The sequence below is a fragment of the Elephantulus edwardii genome, unplaced genomic scaffold, assembly GCF_000299155.1.
Source record: "Elephantulus edwardii isolate Elephantulus edwardi_28Jun2011 unplaced genomic scaffold, EleEdw1.0 scaffold00012, whole genome shotgun sequence".
NCBI classification, from domain to species: Eukaryota; Metazoa; Chordata; class Mammalia; order Macroscelidea; family Macroscelididae; genus Elephantulus; species Elephantulus edwardii.
In genome coordinates, this window is record NW_006399762.1 from 23,561,472 (window position 1) to 23,575,609 (window position 14,138).

The 14,138-nt window shown below is 38.8% G+C and overlaps 1 protein-coding gene across 1 annotated transcript in view; it reads right to left on the reverse strand.

The window, feature by feature from the left end:
- Nucleotides 1-9,813, reverse strand: part of GAR1 (GAR1 ribonucleoprotein) — a 10,416-nt gene extending 603 nt beyond the window's left edge. Inside the window, exons 1-5 of the mRNA XM_006881149.1 lie at nucleotides 9,588-9,813; nucleotides 6,005-6,159; nucleotides 5,201-5,260; nucleotides 2,498-2,651; nucleotides 178-240 (exon numbers count right to left, since the gene is read on the reverse strand). Coding sequence (XP_006881211.1) covers nucleotides 178-240; nucleotides 2,498-2,651; nucleotides 5,201-5,260; nucleotides 6,005-6,159; nucleotides 9,588-9,813 — 658 coding nt within the window. The remainder of the gene's footprint in view (nucleotides 1-177; nucleotides 241-2,497; nucleotides 2,652-5,200; nucleotides 5,261-6,004; nucleotides 6,160-9,587) is intronic.
- Between the last annotated feature and the right edge of the window lie 4,325 nt (nucleotides 9,814-14,138).

Sequence of the window (14,138 nt, forward strand, 5' to 3'; positions counted from 1 at the left end):
ATTGGAAAATAATTAAAAAGGAGAAAGAACCAAAATTATATATAATGAAGTAATAAATTAGGCTAAAGCAAACAAAACTAATATTCCATACTCACTGGCACAGAAAAACAAGTAACAAAGAGAAAATAGTAGATAACACAAACTATAAAACTCTAAAAAGACCCTTCCCACACTTACCTCTGAAACCACCTCTTCCTCCTCTGAAGCCTCCACCTCCTCCTCTTCCACCTCTAAACCCACCTAAATAAACAGAAACATGCATTAGATCATAAACTTTCAAAGATGAATAGTCATTATAAATACCAATTCATATTTTACCTCATAGAATTTTGAAAAGGAGAGATCAATTAAAGAGCTGTATTATGAACTAGAAAAAAGCCTCTCACATTAAAATTTTAGCTTTGCTCTGGGAATACAGTAATATTTTAAGGTTGACTGTATTATAATTGATACACTAATGTCACATATTTTTAAGGTTTTTAGCCATTTTCTTATCCAAGTTTGTACTTATTGTTAGATGGTCTTAAATCAACTACCATTCACAGTGACTCTACGAACAGATCAAAATCCTATCCTATCCTGTGACATCTTCACAATCTCCACCATGCTCACGCCCATTGCTGCAGGCACCAACACATTTAGGTTCCTACTTTTCAGTCTCTATTTTTAAAATAACTTTTTTTGAAAATGTAAAGGAAAAAAGGACATACTTATATAAGGTTTTAAGAGAATTGTTAGGTGCCCACTGATTGGACCATGATGCATAGCAATCCAACACACAACAAATCTTAACCATGTCCTATCCTGTGCCACCATCATTTTTTATATACTTGAACTCACTGTTAAAGTCATTGAGTCAATCCACCTTGATGGCCTTATGTATACATTTTAAAAAAACAAATAAGAGTATGAGACTGAACATAGAATAGGAATGAGAGGCTCTCTAGTGACCAAATTCTCAAACAGATAGCCTCCAAAACGAACCTGGTGATACAATGGTTAAGTGCTCAGCTGTTATCAAAAAGATTTATTGTTTAAGCCCATCAGTGGCTCAGCAGGAGAAAAAAACAAGGCAATCTGCTCCCATAAATATTTCAGTCTACAAAACAACTATGAGATCTCCTGACCCCAGTAATAACAGCAAAGTTCAAGAGAGCAGCAAATAATGCTGGCAAGGTTGTGGAGCGATTGGAATGCTTCTTCCCTGCTGGGGAGAGTGTAAAATTGTGCAACCACTATGTAAGGCAGTATGGCACTTTCTCAAAAAGTTGGATATAGAAATACCACCTGATTGACCTAGCAATTCCACTACTAGGAATATACCCTCAAAGAAATTAGAGCTACCACCCAAACAGATATATGTACACCTATGTTTATTGCTACTTTGCTCACAATATTAAAAGAGAAATAACCAAAGTTCCCATCAACATATGAATAGATAGAAAAACTATGTTATATTCAAACAATGGAATACTACACAGCACTGAAAAACAAGAAACAAACAAGAGTGACCCTAGAGGACATCAGGCTCAGTGAAATATCTGTCACAAAAGGATAAATACTGCATAACACCACTGTTATAAAACAGGATTGACATGGTGTTTACGGGGGAGACTAAGAAAAGAGGGGATAGATAATGAACACTGCATTGGAACAGATGAAGAAAAAAACTATTTAAAAGAAATATATGATTAGGCATTACATGCATAACAACAGTCTGGAATAAAAGGTACTCGGCAAAGTAAAGTTGGGGGAGAAAAGAAACTCTAAGGATGAATGAATTTTTTTTTTTTTTTTAGCGAACTGGGATGGGGAAGGAAGGAAAATATATAACAATGAATGAATGAAAATCCAAATTTTTTGTAAACTTTTGTTAAAAATCACAATTTTTAAAAAATATATTTTAGTCTAGTAATGAGACAGTTTTATTCTGTTAATAATGGATCAATATCAAGTCATTAGCACATAGCTGTACAAGTTTCAATTCCTCCCCCTTACCACTGCTTATCATCTTGTCAATTACCCATCCTGCTATTCATAGATCACATCACCCAAAATCTGCAGTCCCACCTAGCCCATTATTTACATGCTCTAAATAATGAATATGCCAGAGCTTTGAAATACATGGATCAACATACTGAAACTAAAGCAAAAAAAAAAAAAATAATTATTGGTAATATTCTATGACATGACATCAAGAAGATATAAGTTTTTACTGTTGTTGTTGGAGAGATATAAATCAAAACAAAAAAACAACAGCAGCAAAGTTCAACAAGACAGCAAATAAATGCTGCCAAGGGTGTGGTAGCTTTACTAAGAAGAAATCAATTTAAGAATGTTTTTTCCTAAGGGGCGACACCCCCAAAATAAACCTACTCACTGAGAAAAAAAAAGTTTTTTTCTATATATAAAATCAGATGTTATCTTCATTATTCCTAAATATAAGAGGAATTAGCTGTGAATGAAATCTCATAAGACATTTTCCAAGTTAACTTACCACCTCTACCACCGCCTCTTACTCCTCCTCCACCTCTTCCTCCTCCTCTTCCTCCTCGACCTCCTCTGCCACCGCCTCTTGGGGTTCCTTTCTCACCGGGAGGTCGGGGTAAAAACCTCTGCAGTGGCAGCAGCTTAAATGGGTCTATATAAAACTGGAAGTGTAACAGCAGCAGTTAGCATGAGCACTCAGGGGACACACAAGTGTAATCGTTAAGAACCCAAATGTAAAGACTTATCAGATGGCTATGAGATGGAGCTGACGCATACCTAGCCAATGTACAGTATCTGCTTCCGTGCTAGTCTCACAATTGCTACTATGCTTTAACCTACTGTTCCAACCACGTACCAGTCACTTTAAGGGTCTTCCTCTTTCTGGTAATCCTCAACTTTCCCAAGCATGATGCCCTTTTCCTAGGACTGACTTCTGATACTATGTCCAAAGTAGGAAAGGTAAAGTCTTTATTATCCTTGCTTCTAAGGACCAACTCCATTACACTTCTTCTAAAATGAAAAATTGCTTTTTGGTAGCACATAGTATATACCTTATTCAATACTATCATTCAATGGCATCAATTTTTTTAATTACTGTGCAGCTTTTGTGTGCATATGAAACAACTGAAAATAACATGGTATAGGTCTGGCATATTCTGGCCCTTGAAGTGATATCCTTGCTCTTCAACATCTTATAGAGGTCCTTTGCAGCATATCTGCCCATTGCAATGCAGTTTAATTCCTGGCTACTGCTTTCATAAACAGATTATGGAGCCAAGTAAAATAAAATTCTTGACAACTTCTTTTTTCCATCTGTCATAATGTCACCTATTAGTCCAATTGTAAAGATTTTTGTTTTAAAATGAAATGTAATCCATACTAAAGGCTATATAACTATAGTCTTTGATCTTCACTAGTAAGGACTTAAAGTTTTCTTTGCTTTCAACAAGCAAGGTGTATCTCATCTGTGTACCGAAGACTATTAATGAGTCTTTCTCCAATGCTGATACCATGTCCGTCTTCATTGAGTCTAGCTTCTTGGATCATTTTCTCAGTATATAAACTGATTAAATATGATGAAAGCATACAATTCTGATGCACTTTTTACTGACTGTAAATTCCTTGTTTTGGTCTACATAAGGATTCAAAATGTACATGATTAAGCGCTTTGACATTCTCACCTTTATAATGTTACCCATAAGTTATTATTATCTACCATGATGAATGCCCATAGTAAGTAAAACAAGGTAAACATCTTTCTGGTATTCTCCACGCTTAACTAAAATTGACCTAACATTGGCAAATTATCTCTTGTTCCATATCCTCTTCTGAATCTGCCTTGAATCCTGATAGATCCCTTTTGATGTAACCTAGTGGAGAAGTGGTTAAGGATTTTGCTATTAACGGAAAGGCTGACAATTCAAACTCACCATCCACTCTACAAGAGGAAGATGAAGCATTGTTCATCGTAAAAATGAACCAAAAATCCCCATCAAACCCACTAAGTCAGTTCCAAATCACAGCATACCTACACTGTGTTTCCAAGGCTGTAAATACTTAAAGGAGACTGTCCTCTTCCTCTCGTGAAATGGCTGGTATACCGAAAACGCCAAGCTTTTCGTTAGCTAGCCCAATACATCATACACCTTGGAATTCCCACAGTGCAGTTCTGCTCTGTTTACAGGATCTCTCAGAGTCAAAATCGATTGAAAGGCAAATCAGGTTCAGTTCTACATCTTATGTAATTAATTTTTCATCCGACATTATTAATTCTGGCCCAAAGTATCTTCATTTATTCCAGAACTGTTCTAGTAGTTCATATCCTTGTCAGGGTGTTCATTTCCACCATAGTAGTTTTCTCTCAAAGACAAATTAATTTATCTAGTTTTTAAAACCTGAAGGGACGCCTTCAGCATAGTCTACAGTGTGCTGTGTTGCTAACTAAAGATCAAGAACTCTGAAGTTTTAATAGACCAAGGAAAAAAGATGGGTGGACTTGGAAACCCAATGGAGTTAGGCTGTAAGGAGCCAGAAATGACTCCACGACCATTGAGTTTGATTCAAATAAAAATAAACTTTAATATACAACAAGTTTTAAGAATCACTCCTAGTCAACTTCCTGGTTTATACTTTTATCTCTTCAGGGAAACTAATAAATACATTGAGTTTGATCCCAGTGGAAACATTCTCACAGAATCTGTGTTTCTCCTTCAAACTTAGAATGTCCATTCAAGATTTTTTAAATAAGGTTTTTGGATGGTAACTGACTATCCAAGGTTTTTTTAAACAAGTATTTCGTAAGTAAGAGTATTTCATAAAAACTCTCTTCTTGTTGTTATATACCATCAAGTTGGAACCATATCGTAGCTAACCCTCCTGCACACTTTCAATGGCAGGCTAATGGGAGAAGCAGCTGATGGATTTGAACTTTTACGTTAGCGGTGCAGCTCCTTACCACTTGGCTACCAGAGCTCCCTAAAAAACATTCCAGACTCACAGAATTTGCCAGCCTGAGTAGTAATACTTTTTTAAAATCTTGAATCAAATAGATTTCTTCAAAACCTAAATATGTGAAGTATAAAACATCTTTAAGAGCTTTCCTAATCACTCACATAAACTGGGAGGTTTCAAGTGCCCCAGCAAGTACTGTCAGAAAGTTGGTCATCCACTTTTAAAATCAAGGATCACAAGTATCATAAGTGTGACTCACCTTCTGTAGCTTTTTAAAGGACGATGCCTTCATGTTTTCTGACAATTTAACTGAAAAATACTATTAACTGTATTAAGGAATAAACAATAAGATCAAAGACAGTATCAAGTCTTCTACATGAACATTTAATCCTGAAAACAAGAGTATAACATATAAAAACTGTAATGTAAAAATGTACAACCAGATCTACGCCTAAGGCCCTGGGGCCTCTTAAGTTCCACTGATGGAAAACTTTGTCTCTTCCTGGACTTTCATTTAAGCGCAATAGGAAGGAGAAATGGGGAGGGAAAAGAGCGCCACAACTGCTCCTTCGAGCTGTGACAGTTTGTACCTTCCACACCACTAAATAATTCACACACATGGGCCCCTTTCTCTGTAATATGTTTACTCTTATGTGCTTGGGTTGTAGCATTACCTGACATTAAAGGAAAGATTTGGAAAGATAAAAAAGAAAGTGTAAGTAATTTGCTGGAATACCAAAAGAAACTGCAAAAACCAAAATTCTCTCATACTATTGCAGTAGTGTCATCATATCCAAGAAAAAAAAAATATCAATCCTATGGCACTTAATTAGAATGTGCTAGAACTTTCTCCCCTCAAAACAAGTCACTCTTCTAATATACAGATGTATTTCTTTTCCTTCATAGCTCTCCTGTATGATAAAACTTGTAATAGTAATTACTCTCTCCAATAATTAAACAAAAAGACAGCAAGTTTAATTACTCCCAATACTAATCACTTCAGGAAAAGAGCAAAAAGTAACTTTTTAATGTGATTACCACATCTTCCAATTAAAAAGGATACAAAATCTCTAAGTTGTCCAAATATTTCATCCACTTTTCCAATTTGTTCTTTGTTTTCCAAATAAACAGGAGCATTGAAGTAAGGCACTTTGTTTTCTTCAGTAACACATTTACAAATGAGGTCATCTTCACAGGGGTGCATGAATTCTCCTAACACTGAGATAAGACAAGAAAAGATTATTATGTAAAGCTATTTCAAATCAAAATGTATTACCTTCTTTAAAAAACTTTCTCCTTGGCTTATTGGGAGGTTATTCTATCTGTTGATGACCTAAGCCAGAAGGCACTAAGAGAGTATACTCTGGAATCAGACTTCCTGGTTAGTGTACCAACTCTACAAAGTACTAGCTATGTTACCGGAGATAAACTAATCATTCATTAGTGGCTTCATCTTTAACATTATAACAGCACTCCTACCTAACATATAAGGATTAAGAGTTAAGTGCTTCCTTTTTTATAACTGCTTCCCTCTTCTTTCTTCTCAGTCCCCAGGAATTCTCCACTGTCTCTCTTTCCTCCTCTCTAAAAACATGCCTCTTCTTATTACTCCCAATGACTCTTCAGTTTTTTTTAAGAATGTCTGGAATTCAAGTAACTACGTTTATTTCTGACTGACTGTAATCATTCACACTCCTAACAAAGTAAGTTCTATATTCCTTTGCAGTTCACCTAATGGAACTGTGAACCTTTCATTTCTGTGCACGTTAATTTGCTCAACTGTACTCATTTTACTGCCTCTGACATCTCCTTCCCACTCAATCCTTTCTATTTATCTTACTATTGTCAATTCAGATCCTCAAAGCCTCCAGCATGGGCTATTCCTCTAGTAAGTTCCCTCTTCAACTTATCTTGCATATTGACCCAAATCACAAACATTCTCTGTTAAAAACTGTTCATTCTGTCCATGTTCAGATCTGTCTCACTTTCTATGACCTCCATAATAATAACAACTCCAAAAAAACTGCTCTGAAAAGACTTAGTAATAGCCAAGGAGCTCTGGTGACACTGTAGAATATCACATTGCTAACTTTAAGTTGGTACACACCTGTAACAATTCAAATCCACCTTATACTCAAGAGAGAAAAGATGAGCGATCGTCTCCTCCGTAACTTATAGCCTAAAAAAAAAAACCCAACCCAATCAAACAACCCACCAGAGGCTAGGAGTCAGTTCTGACTCAAAGGCAAGGAGTTCAATTTGAATATTGTAACAAGAACTCAAACAGTACTACATAAAACCCAAAAAGACCTAAATAAATGGGGGGAGAGGGGTACCATACTATGCTCATGGATTGGAAGACTTACTTGTGAAAATGGCATCTCTACCAAAAGCAATCCCTATCCAGATCCCATCAGCACTTTTTTTAAAGAGACGGAAAAATTTACAACCAACTTAGTATGGAAAGGAAAGAGAAGCTGAATAAACATAGTAATAGTGAAGAAGACAATGAAAGAAAAGTAGCCTAACACACCCTGATTTCAAAATCTACTATAGTCACAGTAATTAATAAAACAGCTTGGAAGTGGTAGAGTCAGATACACAGACCACTGGAACAGAATTTAAAATCCAGAAAGAAATCTACCCACCAATAACGGATCTTTGACAAAAATGAAATCCATTCAGTGGGGTTAACAATGGCCTCTGTGACAAATGGTGCTGGCAAAACTGGGTATCTGCTCTGCTTTCAGAAAATGCTTTGAATGGTTGACTCTGGAGAACATTATGCTGAGTGAAACATCCCAGTCACAAAAGGACAAATATTACATGATGCCGCTGTTGTAGAATGGGACTGTCCTTGGGGTTGGGGAGAGACTGAGTAAGATGGGTTCAATAATGTATACTGCACTGAAACAGAGGAGGGAGAAAACTGTTTAAAAGAGATATATAACTAGGTATTTCTGTCATCACAGGAGTCTAGAGCGAGGGCTACATGGTGGAGGAGACCTGGGGGAGGGTTTGTAAAACAATGAAAGAATCTTTTCTTTTACTTTTCCATAATTTTTGGACTCATGTACTTATAACTTGTTAGTCAAATTTGTGTCTTCTAGGTTGCAACACCCCCATGATACATCTTCAAGGATATGAACATGTACGGCCAAGCACAATCAATAAGAGTGCATCTAAATTCCAAAATCAATCTCCATAATAGTCTATGTGTTTCCTACTGCCAAAGGGGCCCTTTAGAGTAGTGAGAGAAGATCTTCACCCTGAAACCCACAGCGTCCCTTTTCAGCAGGAAGTAGCTAAGAGAATACGCCATCCCCTTTCCCTTATGACTCAGGGTGAAGTCTCTCTCAGGGAGGAGTGATAGGGAATGGCAAAGGACACACTGACAAAGAAGATTAATCAGAACTGGCTTTGACAAGCACTGTGGCATTTGGACAAGAACAAACTGGGAGGAGGGTAGAGAGAATAGTGCAACAATGAATGAGTGGAAGCCCAAAATCTCTGTAAATGTTTATGAAAATTAATAAAATATAATGATAAAAAAAAAAAGAAAATGCTTTGAGACTCATCTTGCATTTTATAAAAAAAAAACTAACCAGGATGGGTCAAAGAGCTAGGCATAAAACCTAAAATATAATCAATGGTATAAACAGACTATCAAATAAAACTCAAAATGCAGTCAGTAAAGGATAAATAAGATGACTAAAATCTCCCAAAAATTATTTACATGTATCAAGACTTCTCCAAGAGTATAAAGACTGGATAGGCTGGAAAAAAATTTTTTACAATGACACATCTGACAATGGTCTCATATTAAAAAATTATAAAAACCTCAACAAGACAAAATCAGTTACAAAAAGGAAAGAGGAGGGACAGGAATAGATCATAAGATGTGGTCAACATTCAGGTGGGCAACAAACACATGGAGAAATGCTTAATGTCGTTAGTCTGGGAGATGTAAATTAAAATAACAAGTTATCATCTCTGTCAGCAAAACCTGAGTTGAACAAAACAAAGGCAGTTGAGGGTATGGCTGGAACTCTCATACACTGCTGATAGAAATATAAATGATGCAACCACTACAGAAAGCAGACTGGAGCTTCCTTAGAAAGTATCACTTGATGCAGCAATTCTAATGCTAAATTCATCTGTCTCCTTCAAATAATGATGTAGAAAAAAATTAAATCTACTCTAATTAGATCATTCATTTGATTCATTCCCTTTCCTGTAGTCCCCTCCTCAGCCTAACTTTTTAATTATTGCTCCTTTATTAGAAAACGAAAGCATGGATTTTGGATCTCACATCCTATCTCTTACTGTTCACTTATTTAGGACTCTATCAAACACAACTGAATCCATTTCCTTATCTGTAAAAAAGTCTCAAGGTCATCTATTAGTCTTCCTCTCTGTTTGAGATCAAGTTCCACTTCACTTTCTTGTTCTACCTACATGTCACAATATGACTGTAGGTCTGTTAACATCAAAATACACTGAGATCTGCCTCCCCAGTCAAGCAACAATCTTCCATTCAATAACAGATGCTTGTTCTACCTTTCAGCACCTGACTGCCAAGCCAAACTTGCCAGGTAACAACCCAAGCTTCAATCCCCAGGAAGCCTCGTTTGAAGCGGACATACAAACCACACGTTCTGGGGGTCCTTGGTCTTGAAATTTGTTAAAGCCTCCACGGCCACCCCCGCGTCCAAATCCACCTCTGCCGCCGCCACCGCCACCGCCACCGCCGCCTCGGAAATTGCCGCCGCCGCCTCCACCTCGGAAATGGTTATTGCTGCCGCCACGACTGAAGCTGCCGCCGCCGCCACCCCGATTAAAGCCTCCACGACCTCCGCCTCGGAAAGACATGCTCTCTCCCACCTGAAAAGAAAAATAGTATGTTCCCTCAGGTCACTGTGGCTTCTTTTTGCAATGCCCGACTCCGATCCTTCATCAGAAAATCTAACAGGAAATAATGTGTGAACCAGCGAAGTAAGGAGACGCACCTTTCCACGGCCCTCTGGGTGGAGAATCACTCACCAGCCTCGTCTCCCAGGGTTAGTATTTCTTCCCGTTGCAGACAGCACCGTTTTGACGCCACATTCCCTCCTTCTTCCCTCCCTCCTGGAACAGGGTTCTGCATCCAGAACGCTCAAATCCTAAGCCTTTCAAGACCTACTTACCAGAGCCACGTGCACCTCTGCCTGGACCGTAGAAGCACACCCACTAGCGAAGTACTTCCGCCGCCTGAGAGCCTGCTCGGCCACCGTACCCCGCGCGGGGCGTTATGGAGGGAAATCCTTTACCGGAATCTGAAATAACCGCGCAGCAATTTAAAAGGCACAGTCACCAGGATACTAGGGAACGACAATACGTTTCTAAAATAAGCTTCATCACTGGAAAAGCAGTAATGCTATAAAACCCCAAACACATTTACGACAGTGACGTGATAATGCCTGCCGTCAAGCAAAGGAAATGACGTAAGCACAGCGTGCCTTTCCTGATGACGTTAGGAAGTGGGACGGCTTTGTTGCCCTTGGAGATGCCTGGCGTTAGTGGTCCAATTTTTTTTCTAAACAACTTTTTTTATTAAAGCACAACCTCTCCAGCGAGCAGTTCTACTGATCGCGATCTAGAACTCCAACAGCTGTAACTTAATCAGCAACCGCAGTTCCTTGCCAACTCTGCTCTGACAACGTCCCACGAAGGCTCTGAGGAGCTCGCATCCCTCTCCACCCATAAGTGGACCTGGCTTTTAGGAACTTGGCCTGTGGTTTGGCTGTTCTGTATTTTTTGAACCTTGTTTTCTCCCCCTACCGCGTTGGTCAATTTTTTTTTTTTTTTACAGCCGTGTCCCTTACTGTATATTGCCTTACGCTTATGTTGTGTTGTTTGCCGTGGAGTCGAAACCCGAGCTGACCTTCCAGCTAGTTTCCAGAAGCACTAAAGCTCACGGGAAGAGATTGCCCTACCTCCCAAGAATGCAGCTGGTGGATTTGAACCTTTAGGATTTCAGTGCAGCTTCTTACACTGGGCCTCTCTGCATCTCAGAGGAACTGCGCTGGCATCTCTATTTCTAGTGCCCATCAGCTGTTGGCTCCCTGACAGGTCACGCGGATCTCTTGTGAGAAAGAAACTTCTAATGTATTCATAACTCGCTGCTTTCTTTCCAGAGTTGTATTGGTGCAAGAAAGTTATGGAGATTGAAGTCCTGGATGATGCTATAAAAATGGTCAACCTTTTGAAACCAAGACCAATTCAAGTGATCTGCTAAGACACAGTATTTAGGTAGACAACATGAATCTATCCTGAATAAATGATACGCTAAGTCACAACATTTAGGAAGGTTTCTGTTGGTTTTGTCCACACAGCATTTAAAACAATGTTTAAACACCAGAGTGACCTGATCTTGCCTTTTGTTTGGTATAAATATTTTGTTCAGTTCCCCATAGCTTAAAAATCTAATGAGTGCTGCCTCATCACCTTTGTTGTTGAAATCTTTTCAGTGCCATGTCTCTTGTCATGAATTCTACAAATACTGCAATTTCTCATACATACCTTGTGCTAATATCTTACTCTCATTTTACATGCAGGAAACTGCGAGATTCTTAAAAGTTGTATGGCTATTCTTCCCACCCACCCCATCCCAATCAACATGTTCAGGTAGCAAATAACTTGCTCCCTGGACCATGCTAAAAAGCTCTGCTGGCTTAGTCAGTAGGGAATTTAGCTGCTACTCTAGAGGTCACACATTTCTGGTGGTTCAAATCCACCCGTCATTCCTTGGGAGAAAGAGGAGCCATCTCCTTCCATGAAAACCTGCCAGAGGACCAGCTATGAGTTGGTTCTGATTCAATGGCAATGAGTTTGATTTCAAGTTTCAGGATCATGATACTCAAAGTGACTTTTTAAATAAACCATATACTGTTTTAAGGTTCTACAGTCCATATAAAATAATCTACTTCTTAACATAACTTGCAGTTAAATGTCTTTTCAATTTTTCTGGAGCAGAACTGCATTTATAATTTGATTCTTCATTACTGTAGCAGAGCTACCTAGGCCTAGAATCCCCTCGTATCTCCCATTTCATTTCCAAACAACACCACAATCAGTCATGTTTGTAAGACAGTATGGTAAAGTTAAACCAAGCAAGTTGCACAAAGGAATCACATACATATGAAGCGTAAGATAACGTAATTAACTTTTAACCCATAAGCTCCCAGTTTGCAACTTTAGAAAAGCAGCAAGGAGGATTTAAAGTCATGGAGCATAGAGCTTCCTTTGGAATGAAAATGTATTCTGATTTTCTACATCAGAAGATCTTACTTGCTTTAAGTTGGTAATGGAAAGAGGAAGCTAACCAACTGCCACTTAACTCAGTTTAGACTTGAAGCAACCCTATGGGGCGGAGGAAAGAACTCTCCACAGGCTTTCTTAGGTTGTAAATCTTTATGGAAGCTGATTATCTCATCTTTCTTCTGTGGAATAACTGAAAAGTCTTAACTACTGACCATTTGATGGTCAGTAAGTGCAGTCGAGTTAGAACCAACTCATGCATGACTCTCCAGTGGATTTTCAGAGAATATAAATCACATATGAGGAGATTGCCTATCTTTTCCGATTTGGCCACCAGAGTTCCCTGACTTGTTGGTTAGCAACCAAATTCTTTAAATATTGCAGCAACAGGATTCTATGGAGGGAAGAGTTAGGAGAGTTGATTTGGAAAGGAGAAGCTGATATCATCAAGCTACCACTCTCTCAGTGCAATTCAGCACTCACCAGTTGTCAACAGCCTCCTCCCTCCAGCAACAAAAACAGAATGGACCCAATTAAATGAACATAGTCACATATACTGAACTAGGAAAATCAGCAGTTAGAGACCTCTCCAAATTATTGAGGAGTAATAATGTTATTTTGAGGACTAAGATGCATCTGATTCAGGTCATAGTCTTTTTGAACACTTGGTGTGCATCTGAGAGCTGGAAAGGATGACAGAAGAATTGATGACTTTGAGCTGTGGTGTTGAAGAAGAGCACTGGGGACGACCAAGAGAAGGAACAGATATGTCTTGGGGAGGGTGCATTTGGAGTTCTCTATGGAGGCAAGAATGATGAGGCTTCATCTCACATACTTTGGGTGTATTGCTAGGAGGGGCTATTCCTTGGAGAGGGACATGATGCTGGGAAGGGTGGAGGGTCAGCAAAGGATAGGAAGACCCTCATCAGGTGTATTGGTATCTTGACAGCTGCAATGGGACTCTTGTGTGCCAGAAAGTGTGAAGATGGCACAGGATAGAACAGGGTTCAGATCTTTTGTTCATAGCGTCGCTATGAGTTGTACTTGATTTGACAACACAGTAACAGTCACTCCTACACAGTACTGCCATATAGATGAATGGCCTCTCACAACATTGTTAAGAGCTCCTTGATCACTATTCATCACTGCCAGGGCTGATGTTGCATGGAGAATTAATTTAAGCTTTTTAAAAAGACCTCCCATTTTCTCTGGAACCTCTACTAACCACTCACAGAATCCCTACATAAGACAGTTTACATTATACTGAGGATCACAAGCACTTTGACACACAACATTGTTATTCCATTAAGATTGTGTTTGCCAACAAATGATTGAGAAAGATGGTCAAAGAAACAAAAGAGAGGAATAAATGGAGTTTAAGTACAGCCTGCTTTTGAGATCCAAATCTAAGAAGACACATCCAGCTATGTTTCTGAAGAGTTGAGAAATAGAATTAAAATACTAGGTACACAGTGGAATAGACATGGGGGGAGGGATTGCATAACAATGAAAGAGTTTTACTTTTCAAGAGAAGAGTGAATTGGGGGAGGGAGTGGGCAGTGAGAAAAGTGCAACAGTGAATGACTGGAAACCCTAAGTCTGTAAATTTTCATTAAAATGAATAAAAAATACTAGGTACAAATATATCGCAAAGAACAGCTGTTAGACGTATTGGTGCAAGAAACTTGTTGTTGTTGTTATGTGCCGTCGAGTCGCTTGTGACTCATAGCGACCCTATATACAACAGCCCTAAAATCTGCTCTGTCCTGTGCCAATCACACTGTCTCTGACACTCCCATCCCAATTATTCCAGTCATTGAATCAATCCACCTCATAGAGGGCCTATCCCTCCTGCGCTGTCCCTCCACCCTCCCAAGCATGATGTCCTTCTCCAAGGA